At 33.2% G+C, this 15,748-nt stretch overlaps 2 protein-coding genes and 1 long non-coding RNA gene across 3 annotated transcripts; 1 reads left to right on the top strand and 2 right to left on the bottom strand.

Moving 5' to 3' along the window:
* Positions 1-703: 703 nt before the first annotated feature.
* Positions 704-9,077, bottom strand: LOC145738718 (ubiquilin-1-like). The gene is made up of 5 exons (XM_081993718.1): positions 8,917-9,077; positions 8,597-8,856; positions 4,297-5,371; positions 4,048-4,241; positions 704-1,556 (listed from the first exon to the last, which is right to left on the bottom strand). Exons 2-5 carry the CDS (start codon positions 8,843-8,845, stop codon positions 1,350-1,352), a joined length of 1,725 nt encoding a protein of 574 aa, XP_081849844.1. The 5' UTR covers positions 8,846-8,856; positions 8,917-9,077; the 3' UTR covers positions 704-1,349.
* Positions 8,146-8,595, top strand: LOC145738719 (uncharacterized). The gene is made up of 2 exons (XR_014180840.1): positions 8,146-8,265; positions 8,357-8,595. It is a non-coding gene; the product is annotated as an uncharacterized LOC145738719 (long non-coding RNA).
* Positions 9,078-12,338: 3,261 nt separating the features above from the next.
* LOC145738874 (uncharacterized) lies at positions 12,339-14,096 on the bottom strand. Its single transcript, XM_081993991.1, has 3 exons — positions 13,846-14,096; positions 13,390-13,754; positions 12,339-12,343 (listed from the first exon to the last, which is right to left on the bottom strand). The coding sequence occupies exons 1-3, from the start codon at positions 14,094-14,096 to the stop codon at positions 12,339-12,341; spliced, it is 621 nt and encodes a 206-aa protein (XP_081850117.1).
* Between the last annotated feature and the right edge of the window lie 1,652 nt (positions 14,097-15,748).

The following is a 15,748-nucleotide window of genomic DNA, read 5'->3' as shown; positions in this document are numbered from 1 at the left end:
TTTAACGCTTTCAAAAGCATCACAAAGAAAAACAGAAGTTTGGAAGCTTTTATAACAAATATAATTAAAAAGTAAATGTAAAAAGTTAAGGAAGCTAAAGAATAGAACGTTTTAAAATACTAGTAGAGAAACATTTCGGTGTTCAGTGGAACAAACTATCCTACTTAAACAAATTTTCCTTTAAAACAATCAAGTAGCAACACTATTTCAGGACGACATTGATAACCAGGAAATATGTGTGGCTATAGAGAAATTCCCTTAATTCGTAGTTTAGGATCATTGAACATTTCCTCTGGTTAATCAGAAGTTTTTTTTGTACATGTGCCAAAACTACACTGCATTAATAAAGTTTAAGCCCAACCCTTATAGGATCAATTTTTTATTCACCACAAAACAACCAATCTCCAAATTTAGATGTAGCAAAACTGCCAACCTTGACAGTTTTCACAACAAAATCAACAACCACCAATATATTTGTAATTTTTTAAAACAGTTTCTAGCACAAACAAAGGAGCAGTGCTTTCATACTGAAACGATTTTTCTCAAAACAACAAACATTGAAGATCGACGGTTTTGCTATAAGACTACTCAATTACAGGAGAATAGAGATAGCCAAACCACACTAAATGACACCAAAACAATATAAAAATGAGACTGCAAACCTTCCTAACTAGGAAAATTTTTAATGAGACTTACTACACAATTTTTAAAATACATATTTATTGAATAACTAGTAAACAAAGTATTTTTGCAGATTTTTCAAATATGAAGTAAATGATGGGCATACACTACCCCACCTCAGACTTAAAAATATTTCATTTTACTATAACTAAGATACCCTAAATAAATAAACTGTCTAACATAAATCACTGTTATAAACTTTGGCCCAAACCGCAATGAGACTGCATTTAAAACCGTCCGTTTCATGAGTAATAACTTACATTATTACGCAAGCCAGGGACGATTCTAACTGCTGACTTATTTTGGTATAAGCCGAAGTATCTACAATATAGATTTAAATTTTGGGTAGAAGATATATTTCTTAACACCACCAAAAGCCTAAATACACCTGTATAAAAAAAACCACCGCAGAGTTTACTCTCAATATAAAAAAACAGACTGGTCACATTCTAATTGCGCTGTTGTTCCAAATTACTTGGGAATAAGCGTTATCGAATGTTCCCGGCCCTGTAAGACGGGTAAAAATGGTATATCGTAAACAAAACACTATAAAGTCACGCAAAGTGGAGTGAAATCTGTAACCAGCAGATTATGAAATTACATTTGAAAAAAAGCACAATATTTTATAATATAAAAAATGTTTAACGTATTGTAAACATTTAAGAAGGTTAGCTCATAGATAACTGGCCTAAGGCCAGTAACTTTTCTACTGCAGCGTTTATATCGCCGAATGTGGATATTAAGGCTTGCAAATTCGCTTCTCGATTCAAAAATCCCATTGATGTTAACTGTTCCAACTGTTGCTGATACCTTTGTTCTGGTGGTAAAGTCTGATCGTTCCGGTTTGTCATACCTGCCACCATTCTCGCCATGAACTGCAATTTGAAGATTATCAAATAAAATTCAAATTCAACAAAATACACAATTCTTAAATAAAAGTAGAGATGAATACGTAGGTTCAGAACATTTTTATTGCTCAAAAACGAGTTTTGAGAATAATTAAAAAAATGGATTATAGGCAATCATGTAGAAACACTTTCAGGTCAATGGGACTAATGACAGTATACGCTCTGTATATATATGAATGCTTAATGTTCTTTTTCAACAACAGAAGTTTATTTTTCAGAATCCACAGGTAAACAAATATAATACAAGATTAACCCATCAAATTATGTATCCAACACACCGGCTGCAAATAACAGGAAAAACTCCCCACTATATGTGTATAAAGCTCTTCAATAAGTTACCTATGGATATTAAAACAATTGTGAGTAACCAAAAATTTAAAAGGGAGCTAAAAAAGTTATTAATCCAATTGGAACCCTATCATCTCGACGATTACCTAAACATGTAAAGGTTGAACTCTCCTGTATTGAATGAGTATACTATATCATAAGTATAATAATATACCTAAGTAGTCTTTCTTTTGATGACGCAATTTCATTTTGTTGTAGACGTTGTTTATGACAATCTTGAAATAAAGTTACTAACTATCAATACTTCAACTTTTATTTTTTTATGATTCCTTCCAAAGAATTTTGAATACTTCTACCATAGACTCTTCTACGTTAAATTCTTAGTAATTTAACGAGAATGTTCTCTGACGCTTCTTTTTAAGAGACGGGACTTTTACTTCCGGATAAATTTATTAGAATAATTTCTATAGAAATGACAAAATTTACCAATAGTAGCGTCTAGAATGTATTTCACGATTTCACAAAATTATTCTGAAGTAAAAGTGCTGGCCCTTAAACGAAAGAAACTTGTCTATCAATACATGTATGTACAATTCAGGCAATGGAATTTTAGAAGAGTGATCTTGCCGTTTTAAACTCACGCCAAATCTTCGTAAACCGAAAAAATGTTAGTTTTTCAGACTCTTAAAACACCTTTTCGGTGAAAAAAAAAAAGCTTGAAAATTACATTAAAATCAATATTGCCAAAGAAAAAACTCTTGATTCAGTCAATTTGGCAACGCCAAAATTCTCAAAAACCTTTAATTCCTATGGTGGAAACACGTGAACCACTTTGACGAACTGAACTACCTACCATGTTTAATAACAGGCTTATAGTCACCAGACAGCTGTCAAAACTCATTAAACAGTGAAACTGTAAAATGTAAAATAGTTGCGACTAAATTTGGCAGTTGTGACGTTAAATGACAGTTAAAGACGTTAAATTTGACAGTTATAATACGTCACACTGTGGCTTATAGTCAGGTGACACTTGTTATAACTATTAAAACTCATTCAGCAGTGAGATGAGACTATTAAATGCGAAACAGTTGAACCTTGTATTTATACATGAATTAAGCCCCAAATTTGACATTTTTGAGGCTAAGTAGCACTTTGATATATTTCTTACGTCACCTGACAGCTGTGAACATATGGATATATGAACATAGAGTTAAATTTAACAGTTGTGACATTAACAGACACTTTTATATGTTTTTTACGTCACCTAACAGCTGTCAACAATCACGCAGCTGTGAGGCGAAATTACCAATCCGATGGAGCAAAATTTGACAGTTGTGACATTAAATGACATAAGTATCAAAGTGTTCCTTAACGTCAGAACGCACAAATTTGACTCCATGGACTTGGAAAAACAATTTACAATGAAATTCCTCAAAGAAACACATCTATTTGGCTTTTATACTTTCAGCTCACTGGTAGGTGAGTTTTCACAGTAATGACAGCTGTCACGTGACGCAAGCAAAGTATTTCTTAATGTCCCACCTGTCAAATTTGCTCCAGGGAGCTTTAAGCACAACTTCAAGTGTAATTTCTCAAATTAGCAATTTCGAGTTTCAGGTCACTGGTGAATGGGTTTTGACAGTTATGACAGCTGTCACGTGACGTAAAAAAAATATAAAAGTAATCCTTAACCACCACCTCCAAGAAGCACATTTTATAAATTCCATATAGTCCAAATTCCATTGCCTGAATTTTTGATGTGCATTTATTAGCTATTTCTTCATCATTCTCTACAATTCTCCTAAAATTCCTGGCAAAAAATTAATTTCTGAGAATTTTCCATGGGTTGGTAAATATCATTTAATATTTCAATTAGAAGTAGAAGTCACAAATAATTTGTTGTGGAGAAGACTGTGTGTCACTTAATTTTGCATTTAATATTTCCTTGTCACAGTTTGTTAAAAATTGACACTCAACTTTAAGGAAAGCATAAGTCTGGACTTCAGAACTCTCAAAAAGAACTTTTACCTGTGCTTCACAATATTAATTTTCAAACTTTAATAAAACACTAAACCTACTTGAAGACCTTAAACTGGCAACACTTACAGCTTGAAAATTCTCTAGTAAGTAATCTGAAATTAATAAAAGAAATACATAAAAACGAATTTACCTCAGAGAATGGATCTGCACTAGTGGGAGTACCAGTTGGTGCTGTTGGTGCTGTTGTAGTGGTAGTGCTTCCTGAAGTAGTTGAAGTGGTGGTTGTTGTGCCAGTTGTTGCAGGTACAACTGGCGGAATAGGCAAACCCGGAGGTACAAAAGTATTTACCATAGACGGAGCCGTTTGCCTTAAAGTCTCCATACCTAAATAATATTGATTGTAAGCTATTTGAAACTGACAAATCAAATTTCGTCTCACCTTGTTGAATCTGCATTATAGCGTTCAGAGCTTGCGGATTCGTCATAAGATTCTGCATTTCTGGATTCTGAAGCTGTTGAATAAACTGTGGCATCATTGTCCGCATTTGCTCTTGAAGCTGAGGATGTCTCGAGAAAAGTGGATTTTCGGCCAAAAGCGCGTTTGCCATGTTTGGATCAGCAGCCAAAGCTTCCAAGACTGAACGAGTGTATGGAGCAGAGAACATGTTTTGAATCATAGTTGGATTTTCTGACATCTGTTGTAACAAGCTAGCCATTGGTGGGTTGTTTACAACATTTCGTCCTGGGCTTGTTGCCGGTGGTGGATTTGGTGTTCCTGCGTTCCATGGATTTGGCAAAGGATCTCTATTTTCAGTGCCTTGCTGTGGATTATTAACTTGGGTGTTATCCATTAATCCAGAGAACGGATTTTGGGCGAACTGTTCTGATGCAGCTGATAACATGGGTTCCTGAATATCTCTGTACATTCTGTGTAATGCGTTGTACCCGCCTGGAATGCTTTCTAAGTTGCTCATAGCCCTATCATGACTCCTCATTAGTTCCTGCAGCATAGATGGATTTCTAGCAAGCTCCATAGTCTGTCGCAAAAGTTCCGGATTATTGAGCATATGGCTGATTTCGGGATTCCTCTCCATTAAATCTCGCATTTGTGGATTTCTGGTAATCAATGTTCTCATGTTTTCTGGATCATTCATTAATCCCTGCACCAAAGGATTGTCTAGTAGCGACCTCAACATCTCTGGATTTGACAGCAGTTCACTTTGCATTCTGTTTTGAATTTCCATAAAACTTTCAGCTCCCAGACCAAGATTATCCAAACCAGCCAATCCACCCAAACTTCCCAAATTAAACGGAGTAGCGCTAATATCAGCCGGTGGTCTCTGAATGGTAGGTTCATTGTTTTGGGGAGCAGCTCTAATGACTAAATGAATAGTTAACCCGTCCTTAATGTTGTGAGTTTGCAGGTTGTCGGCGTCTTTCATTATCTTCCCCGCAAAAATCAGACATAATTGTTCAGGTTCAACTTGAAACTTTGGTGCAATAACATCTTTGAACTGAAATTAATAAGCACAATATAGTATTTGTGATAGTTTGCTTAAATGCAATATTATTTAGAATTTATGCTTATAATCCTTAGTTTACCATCTGAGGTCCTATCAACAACCAAAAATTAGTATATAACTGAAAGATTGACCTAAATTTAGATCAGCAAACATAAACCAATACAATATTTTACTTTTTAATGCTTTTAATCACATAGTGATATTTTACTAGCCATAGTAATTAAAGATTTTTACTATCTGTTAGTAGCAAAATCAACTTATCAGCATGTAGGTAATCAAAGGTGTGTCAGCTCCCAAAAAATAACTGGTTATCACTACATACTACATAGAGGTACAAGGAGATAGATTTAGAAGTCCTGAAGGCGAACTCCGTAACGATGTAGGAAATAGAAAGCGCATAGAAATAGACAAGAAAGAAAATTTCTTTCTATTAACTGTTGGTACTCTCTAAGCTGTTTTCTATCACATTCGGCTGACACCGTCAACAGAAAACGGGAACTTATCGGTCCTAAAAACATTGACTAATTTCTAGTAATAAATCTAGGGCTTTTACTTGTTTCGTCGTATTCAGGGTTAATGACAAGTATCAATGACAATAATTTGAATAATTCTACGTTTTTTACTTTCTTTTTCAGTAATTAATCATATATTTCAAAGTTTACATTCTAAAATAATCCGTTTTGTTGCCATTTTTGTTGTTGGTTTTATTTATTGTAGTTCTGTCTCTTCAGTTTCTTATTTTCTTGTAAGACCATTAATATTTTTCAGTTGCTTGTAAACATGCTACCAATTTTTATGCATTTTGTGAAGAAAGTAGGATGGGACTTTAGGATGTGTTGATGGAACCCATATAGCCATAACACAACCATTCCATCATGAACAGCTTACACCTCAAAAACAATAACTAATAGATGCATTAACACTTTAACTAAAAACTCAAAAACAAAGAAAGGGGGGTGCAAACACAATCAATTGGTCCCCAACACAACCTTATTGACACAATGTTGACACTGACTGGCATAAAGGTTAAAAAACCAAACATTTGAATTTTAGAAGACGACGGAAAAGAAAGATTGACAAATACAAAATTTCATAGCCGCAAGAGAGATAAAATCATAGCAAGACCTCATTTGGTCTTTCTATTTTACACAACCCGAATAGCCACGTTGAGTGCCGATCTTCGCCAATTGAAACGTAGAGAGTACCATATATTACGATAGAGAAGGGTTTTCTATGATAGCAAAGAAATTTCCTTGCTATTCGTTAGAGAGTTCGCCTTCTGAAATTATGGGACATTAATAAAGAATATGATTTAATTAACTTTACTTACTGTGAGCAAGGAGAGACATTGAATGTTAGGTTAGGAAATAACAAAATTTAAATGAATTATAAATGAGTATTGAAAAACAAAATACAGAAACAGAACTTATATTATCAATTGCTGTAACTGGCATTACAACTTTTACTTCTGACAAGTATTTTTCTGTTTGAAAAACTTAAATAAGCCAACAAAAGTTTTACAAACTTTTCCAGCATCTCATTAAATTTAATTTTTGCTACCAATAAAAATTACCGTCTACTGGATAAACTCTGTAAAACTATTTCCAGAATCTATCAGTATTTAGGTCATACAGTTTTTCTTTTATTCCATTCTAAAATGGTACAGACAAAAAGTACAACAATTCTGATTTTAAATTTGTGATAAGATTAGATTAACCTTCGCTTTCCTACCATAACTCTAATCTTATCAACATGGGTATTACAAATTCACTTTACATCTGTAAATCTAGAAAAAGTTACAAATTATGCAAATTATGTTCAATTTCAATTATTCAGTAAATTATTTTTGTATAGTAATACTTACTCTTGTTTTAGAATTAATGTCCTACTACATTTGACCAGTCCTGTATGTCATTACATTAAAAAATTGCTGTAATAGCATTTAAGACAATAATATAAATGCTGACTGTATATTTATTTGCATTTACTTATAGTAAATGTGCCCACTGTCCAAACCTTTTAAATACTTATTATAGATTGGATATTAAAAAAATTATATATTGGTGAAACATCTCACTTACAACTTACAAGGTAAAAAATATTACTAACTTCTTTAATATGCTACTCCAAAATTAAAAATATTTTCCTTTCACTCAATTATTAATTAAAGAATGAGGCAACTCTACAGTATATTACACAATATATTGCAATGCAATACAAATAACAAACATGAATTTCTTTGCATAATAAATATTAAATTTACATAAATATTGTAGTTTTTAATAAAATTTATCAAGTGTTTAAGTTTACTAGAATTTGTGAAGCACAGAGAAGCATTATTTGGACTTCCATGACTAAACAAAAAACAATTTTTACCATAATATTTTATCATTGGATACACAGATAAAATGTAAGGTCTCCTAGCAAATCAGAAACAAACTTTTCAGGAGATGCATCCCAAAATTCAGTTCTTTTCCAGATTGAAAATCTTTTACTTTTGAGCAGTGCCTGTGCCACTAGTACGCTTAAATACCAACTCTTCTATATAAACAGTGAATGAACAGTAAAACTCTATTATTTTTAGACAAAATTCATACCATTGTAGTGAACTTAACTGATTACCTAGTTTATTTGAAAATATACACTATTCATAAATGATTTCAGTTCAAAATAAACAATTGCCATTTTATGGTGAAGAATCCAGTTGTGATTGCACAATATGTATTATTTGATCTAGTTTTAAAGTCTAAGACAATAGTCTAGATTAGTATGTAACATTAACATGATCTTACATGTTATCACTATTAATGCAAAGGTTTAGATACTTGAAGAAATTAAATTAAAAAATAAGTTTTAAGTGTATATTATATGTGATGATTCAGCAGGTATCCAATTGATTTCTATGAATTTTGAATTAATTAAAATATGTATTGTAATAGTGTCAGCTATAAACAGTGGGTATTTTATTTATCTTAGGTTAAAGTTGTTGGGATACCCAATATCCATAGTCATTATCAGAGAATATTGGATAAAATTGCACAAACGAATAACTCAATACAATGGTAACTGGGATATCTAATCAAGCAAATGGTACTGTACTGACTCATGAATTCAATTTCAAAATAATGGCCTGATATAATGTGACCATTATTAAAACACCTGAAGCTTAAGATGGATGTGAAACCAATGAGTAATAAAAAGGCTTTGCCCCCTTACCTCTTTGATATTGAGATTCTCCTCAACCTCAAAAGACTCCTTCTCCTTAGGAGTCTTCACATGAACAGTGATCTTCTTTGGAGTTGAAGCAGAGGAAGCAGCCTCACCCTGTTCAGCAGCAGATGCCTCCTCAGTGCCCTGCATTTTTTCTGGTTCTGGTGGAGATTCTTTGGGCTGCTGTTCATTTTTTGGGGCCTCTTCCTCTGTTGCTTTTTCTTGTGCAGCATTGACAGGGACGTCGTCGGCCATATTTCGTTTGGCTGAAATGATTCCACAATAATTAATGATTTTTTTTTACTTTTCAACAAATGACACCTTACAATAAATGGAAATATCAAAACTCGGATCAATGGAAAGTTTGAACAACACCTATAATCGACGATTTGCGAACTCACTGGGTTTTGCTTTGCTTTTAATTTCACCGGAGAAAAAACACGTATATTTCCCGAAGTCGAAAGTCAAATATACGTCATCCATCCATCCCGTGTCACGTGTCACGGTTACATTAATTATTTTGTCCTTTAAAACAAGGTCAGGTCAATAAACAAAATTTGTCACGTGACTTCCTCTAGTAAGGTGATACAATGATCACATGAATTTACGACCATTTTGGTCCCGACGGTCTTGGGTTTGTTTGTGTCGACTGTCGAATGTCGAGCCTTGATTGATAGAGGTTATGTTTTTAAATGTCAACAAGACATAGGAATGGGCAAGTCACAAAACTTTTTGCTAAATTTTAATTTAACTAGTGAGGGGCGTAAATTTACTGTAACTGGTTATTTACCGGTAAGGTGAAGTAAAATTAGAAAAGTAAAACTCAGTGTGAAAGGAAAATTTACCAATTGGACCAGTAAATTTATGGGTCTAATTTTCGGTCAATATTATCAAAATAAAATTCTGCAAAAAGTCTGTTTTGATTTATTTATTGTTTTAGAGATTTTTTTTAATGAAGTAAAACTTTTCTAACAAAGTATCAAATGTCTTTCATAAATATCAGAAACACGTCTTATATCGTATACAGCTTAAAACTTTTCTAAACCCTAATTTTTAGAAGTTTTGTGCACATTTTAACAGTTTGTCAATCAGGAACAAAATTGCTTGTCAAACCCACTTGGAGTGAGAAACTAACAGTTTTAAGCACATTTTTGAAATTCTTGTTAAATTTCCTATCCGATAACCTGAAAAAACACTACAAAATTTGATACAGTCAGGGAGAAAAAAAGGGTCAAAGTTTGAACTGCTAGAAAAGTTTGAAAGTCATCAGTCGTCAGTCAGGGACAAAATCGCTTGTTAAACCCACTTGGAGTAAGAAAATGACTGTTTTAAGGTCATTTATGGAATCCCCATTGAATTTCCCATCCAATACCTAACCTGAAAACACTACAAAATTTGGTGCAGTCAGGGAGAAAAACAGTGTCAAAGTTTAAACTGCCAGAAACACAGTATTTGTAATTTACAGTTACTGGTAAATAGTACTCTGTTAATTTACCCTTCAAATTTTCCTGGTAGAGTAAAATATTTCCTTTACCATCACTAAATTTAAATGTAAATTGTAAACTGTACTACTTTAAATTTGCTTGTATAATAAGGTTTTAACACTATTGTTTTCATTTTAATTAATCTCAATAATATGATACGAGGAAAGCAATATTAAGCGTTTTTATTTATCAAATTACATTTCTTCAATTAAAATCTGAAGTTTTAATTGAAGAAATTGAATTTAAAAAAAATGAAGAAGAAAGTTTGCAAAATTTCTTTAAGGTTCAAATACAATAGTTTTATTAATTTTTGTTTGGAATATTTGCGCGCTTTTAAACTAAGTTATCAATTTAATAAAAATAGAGTTTTTAAAAAAGTGTACATAATAGTATGTATAATAGGATGGTTATTATTTTTTAATGTGTTATTTTAAATTTCTTGTTTAGTTAATTTGAGTAAGCAAAGTTTGAACGGTTTACTTATTATCCAGTTATATCTTATTGGAAAAACTATTTTAATAATGTTTTTTACTCCTATAAAAAATTGTTTTAATGGCAGCTGCCTACCTAAATTTGAAAATTTATTGAAGAGTAAAAAAAGATTAGCGTCAAACATAAAATATGACCATCAAAACGGTTGAAGATATAAAAGTAAGTTTAGAGGACATATAAAATTCACCCTTTAAAGACAGCTATTTTATTTGCGCATTTGTGAAATTTCACCCCAAAAGCTTAGAGCGTGCCGGCGGGGTAAAATCAATTTAATCTTTTCTGTTACCATTTTGAAGGATACTACAAAAGATTGAGCCGTTATTACAAAGAATTTGTTTGCAGAATGACAGATATAATAAAAGACCTGCATTACACAAAGCCATTGTATAGCGCGTGCCTATTTTACAGAAATCTGGAATTGGCGTAATGCTGGCGAACCTGTCCCATTCATTCGATGTTTGTCATCGGTTCTAAAACCCCTTTACCAATTTTTCCCCTTTTACGTAAAATCTCCCCGTTTTATAATAATTACGCATTCTGAGGGCATAGGTGCCTTAACAGCTGGCTAGATATTGCACAATAGCAAGGAAAACATCGCATTAAATTGTCTCCTTTATTTTCAACCATTCAAAAAAACACACCGAAAGGGATAAAATCTAAATTCGAGTTTTTATTTCATTTTACCGTTTCCCTAAAAATAAGGGTTAACCAACGGGTGTTTTATCTATCATCTGTCATTTCTCACCTTCTAAATTGTATTTTTCATTAAGGGACTTTTTATATCATTAGTTAATTGATTTTTTGCTTATACCTTTGAGCGGCAAATTTGTTTACTTCGGCTTTTAAGGTCATTAATTACACAAAAAGGAAACTTTAATTTTAAATTTTCAGGTGAAAATCAAGAGATTTGTGTTTGTAAAATATGTAAAATAAAAGTCGAAGAAATATGAGGTCTAGTATCACTAATTTGTATAGTTATGTTCAACATACTTATCAACTCATACTCTCATACAATCAATTGAATTATTTGTGACAGTAATTTTCGAATATTTTAAAGTTTTCTAATGGAAATTTTTAGTGGAATTCTTTAAACCCTGGTTCAGTCCTTCACCTGTCCGTCAGCAAGAGCTTGAAGAAAACCGAACGCTTATGTATATGTTGTAGTTTTTCATGGTCTTAAAGCAGCCCTGTGATCTAGAATTTATCATTCTAGCAGTCATTCAGCATTGAATCTAATTTTTCCTTGTATTGCAATTTGAATGTCGCTTAGACTACCCTAGAACAGACTTAGCCTTAGCCTAGATTAGACAGTAGCATATCATATTTAACTACGTAAGTACTCTTATTAGATGATATGCTATAGAGTTTGAATAAGTACTCCTTTTATAGGAATCTAAGTCGTGTGACATCATACCTTAAGGTTCAATGAATTAACATGTTCTTAAAAATCAGTTTCTTCTTAATAAAAAAATACATAAAATCTATTTATTTCTAGAAACTGTAACAGTAACAGAAGTTTCTGAATAATCAAAGTTCAAAGTCAAAATATGCTTCATTGTAATAAGAACAAAATTCTTGTGTACAAAGCAGAGTAAAAAGAAGTTAAATGCAACAATAAAACTAAGAATGAGTACAACCATAAAAGTTTGTTAAAATAGCAGACAAAAGACATTATAAACTATTACTATAATACTCTTTCAGGCTGTAATAAGACCTTGTCAATAGAACAAAATTGTGAGTATGGCCTATATTTCGTGTATGAATAAGCAAAACTACTCTGCAAAATAGTTAATTGCTAGTTTAAGTTTCTTTAAAGTAGTCATTTGAGAACTGGTGAATGTATTTAAAATGTTGTAACAAACTCAGATATCAAGGTGTCTGTAAATTAGCTTTTTTAAATCATCCAAGTGGCCAGTTATTTAATCTACTTTTTAAAATAGGCTAACCAATGTTTAACACACCCTTAGTGTGTAATTGATTTCAATAATTACTTTAACAGCATTAAAGAGTGTCCAATTTTAGTTTGGTATATCTTGCTCCGTTTTCTGAGATGCTACATTTACTCAGTACTGCTGTATGGAGAGATACATGGACAATAAAAGCTAACGTCATGAATCGTCTCGAAGCATTCTAAATGTGGGGCTCCGGAGAATCCTTAAAATACCGTGGACAGATCATACAACCAACGCTAGTTGGACTAAATCTAATGAGAAGGAAAGCAGCCTCCTACCTGGGCCATATATTCAGGAATTCCAAGTAGCAATTTCTGAAGCTGATTATGGAGGGAAAGATTTGAAAGAAGAAGAGGCATCGGGAGAAAAAAATACTCGTGGCTAAAGAACATTCAGAGAATGATTAAGGCACCTTAAGAAGAAGATATCTTGTTCCTACCAATTAAGAGATGCAATCATTTTATACAACTACAAATTTGAGGGAAATAATAATAATAAATCTTTATTTCAGAAAATATTACAAGAAAAACATATAATGAAATAACGTCTAAATGGTACCCCGCACAGTGGGTACTAGGCAAAACTACATTATCACTAAAAACTACATCTACACTTAAACTAGAAGGCTCAAGATTTAGTCTTCTTCTTCTTCTTATTCATATTTAAGATCTCGCGATCTATTAGTTTCGCAGGTTTGTATGCATCAGTTTCTGGGAGGTGGACTGCCAGCTGTCCTTCCATCTCTTAGGTGGTCTTCCGGGTGCTCTTTTACCTATTGGTTTCCTTCCAAGTGCGATGCGTGGCAGTCTTCCCTCTTCCATTCTTCTCACGTGAGCGTCCCAATATCTTTTTCTTTGTCTCCCCATCTTACGATGGTTGCACCCCACATTGTTAGTGTTCCTAATTTGGTCTATTCTTGTTTTTCCCATTATAGTCCTGAGCGTTTTCATTTCGGCTACTCGAAGCATTTCTTTCCTTTTGTTGGTTTCTTCTCTGGTTTCTATTCCGTATGTCATGAGTGGCCTGATACAAGTCTTATAGATCCTGACCTTGCTATCCTTTCGCATGTATTCGTTCGCCCATATTATCTGCCTTAAGCAGCCCGACATGGCATACGCTTTGTTGATCTGGCTTCTTAGGTCCTTCACTGGGTCGTGATAACTCGACAGATCCATACCCGGATATTTGAATTGTGAGACTTGCTCGATGATTTTGTCCTGAACTACCAGCTTACATCTTAGCAAAGTACATCAACGGGATTTTTAGCAAAGGTTTTCAAGGTTTTCGTTTTTTCTATAGATATGGTCATGTCCATCGCTTGGCTGACCTGGCAGAATTTGTGTAGTTGTCGTTCGTTTCCGCGAAAATAGCTGCATCATCGGCGTAGCATACCATGCTGATTCTTTTATTCTGTCCCATTCGGTATCCCATATTTAGTGATGATACTTCCTCTATAATTCTGTCCATTAAGAGAATGAACAGAAATGGGCTAAGGCTATCACCTTGTCTGATGCCTCCTAGTGTCGATATCTCTTCCGTATAAGTGTCTCCTGCCTTTACTTTAGTCATGTTGTTCATATTGAGACTGCGGACTGCTCTTACGATGGTGTCTGGCGTTTCTTTCGCTATCAGTATATTTATGATGTCGGAGAGGCGAACCTTATCAAATGCCTTGGTCAAATCGATGAAGCAGACATGCTGGTGTATTAAATTCGATTGATTTTTCTTTTAGTTGATCCGTCTGAGGCCTTGTTATTCTTCCCTGTTTGTTATTTGTGTTTCAAGTCTTTCCTTCAAAATGCCGGTAAAGAGTTTCATGCTTGTGTTCAACAGCGTTATGCCCCTGTAGTTGTCTGGGTGCGTCTTCTGTCCTTTCTTGAATATAGGGATAGCTATACTTTTGTGCCATTCCGTAGGTATTTCCGATGTTTCTAAAAATTTGTTGTAGAGGATTTTTAGATCTTTTCCTAGTTCTAACCTAGTTTCCTAAAACTAGAAAAACTAAGAAGATTTAGTAACATATTAAATACAGCATATTTTATATGACGGATATTTGTCATCGCTTCTATAGCTCTTGGCAGAGTATTCTAAAATTTAAAATACAACTATATAAAGATCCTTGTTCATATATATCGCCAACTGGTCATCTTTGAATAACTCTGGGGCTGTCAACAAATTAAGCTTTTTAAAATGCCCTCTATAGCTTTCTCTAAAGTTTAGCCCTATTATTCTAACAGCCCGTTTTTGAACTATAAATATTTTGTTAAAATTTGAACAATGACCGTACAAAATTACTCCATATCCTAGATGACTCTCAAGTTTGCATTATTTTCTTTACTTGCATACTGATATAGTTGCTAAGTATACGGAAACTGTAGCATGTTTTGTTTAGTTTTGCTACCACACAATCAACTTGTTCTTGCCAGCAAAGACTCATCACCAAGGAAGTTATGTATATTTTTAATATCTACTGTAAGACTTGTTATATTGTCATGGAATGCATTTCCAACACCAGACTTGCTGATTCGAAACAACATGGCACTTGTTTTTTGACTATTAATTATAAGGTAATTTTCCAGATTTTTTTGTGACATCTAATAAGTGTACAGCGGCATTTCGAGGAACATTTTTATTTTTTCGTGGCAGGAGAAAACAGATACAATCAGCATAGCTAACAATGGACAAAAGTAGATCTTCAATGTCATAAATGCATATATTTTAAATAAAAGTGGGCGCAATATGCTACCTTGAAGACCTCCTTGATTGATAGTGAAAGGCTGTGATGTAGTTGTCAAGTTGTCAATTATGCAAAGATATTCTAATTTCTGAATTGATATGTCATGATTCAGAGTGTCATACGCTTTTGTCAAATCAAGAAAGATTCCCAGTGGCACTTTTTTCTAATGCATTTAACACCCCAGTGACAAAACTAAATAATGCAGTTCGTGTCGACCTTCCTTTTATATAGCCATGCAAATGCGAATAGTATTGATGTAAAGTGTTATGTACTACCTAAATAAAGCTGTTTTTTTTTAACTAAGTATTTAATCTTGCCATAAAACTTTATTTAAAAAAATATACAGCTCTATAGTAGTTTATTATTGTTTGGGACACAAATTGTTTATGACCTTAGAGGAACAAAAACCTAGCTTATTCCATCGTTTTAGCATAAATGACACCTTGGTGACTTAAACATTAGTGTATATTTAAATTAACAATCTGATTTTTTT

The sequence above is a fragment of the Ips typographus genome, linkage group LG16, assembly GCF_016097725.1.
Source record: "Ips typographus isolate SLU linkage group LG16, UJ_Ityp_2.0, whole genome shotgun sequence".
NCBI lineage: Eukaryota > Metazoa > Arthropoda > Insecta > Coleoptera > Curculionidae > Ips > Ips typographus.
The sequence above is the reverse complement of the archived record's forward strand: the minus strand, read 5'-3'. Positions and strand labels throughout refer to the sequence as shown.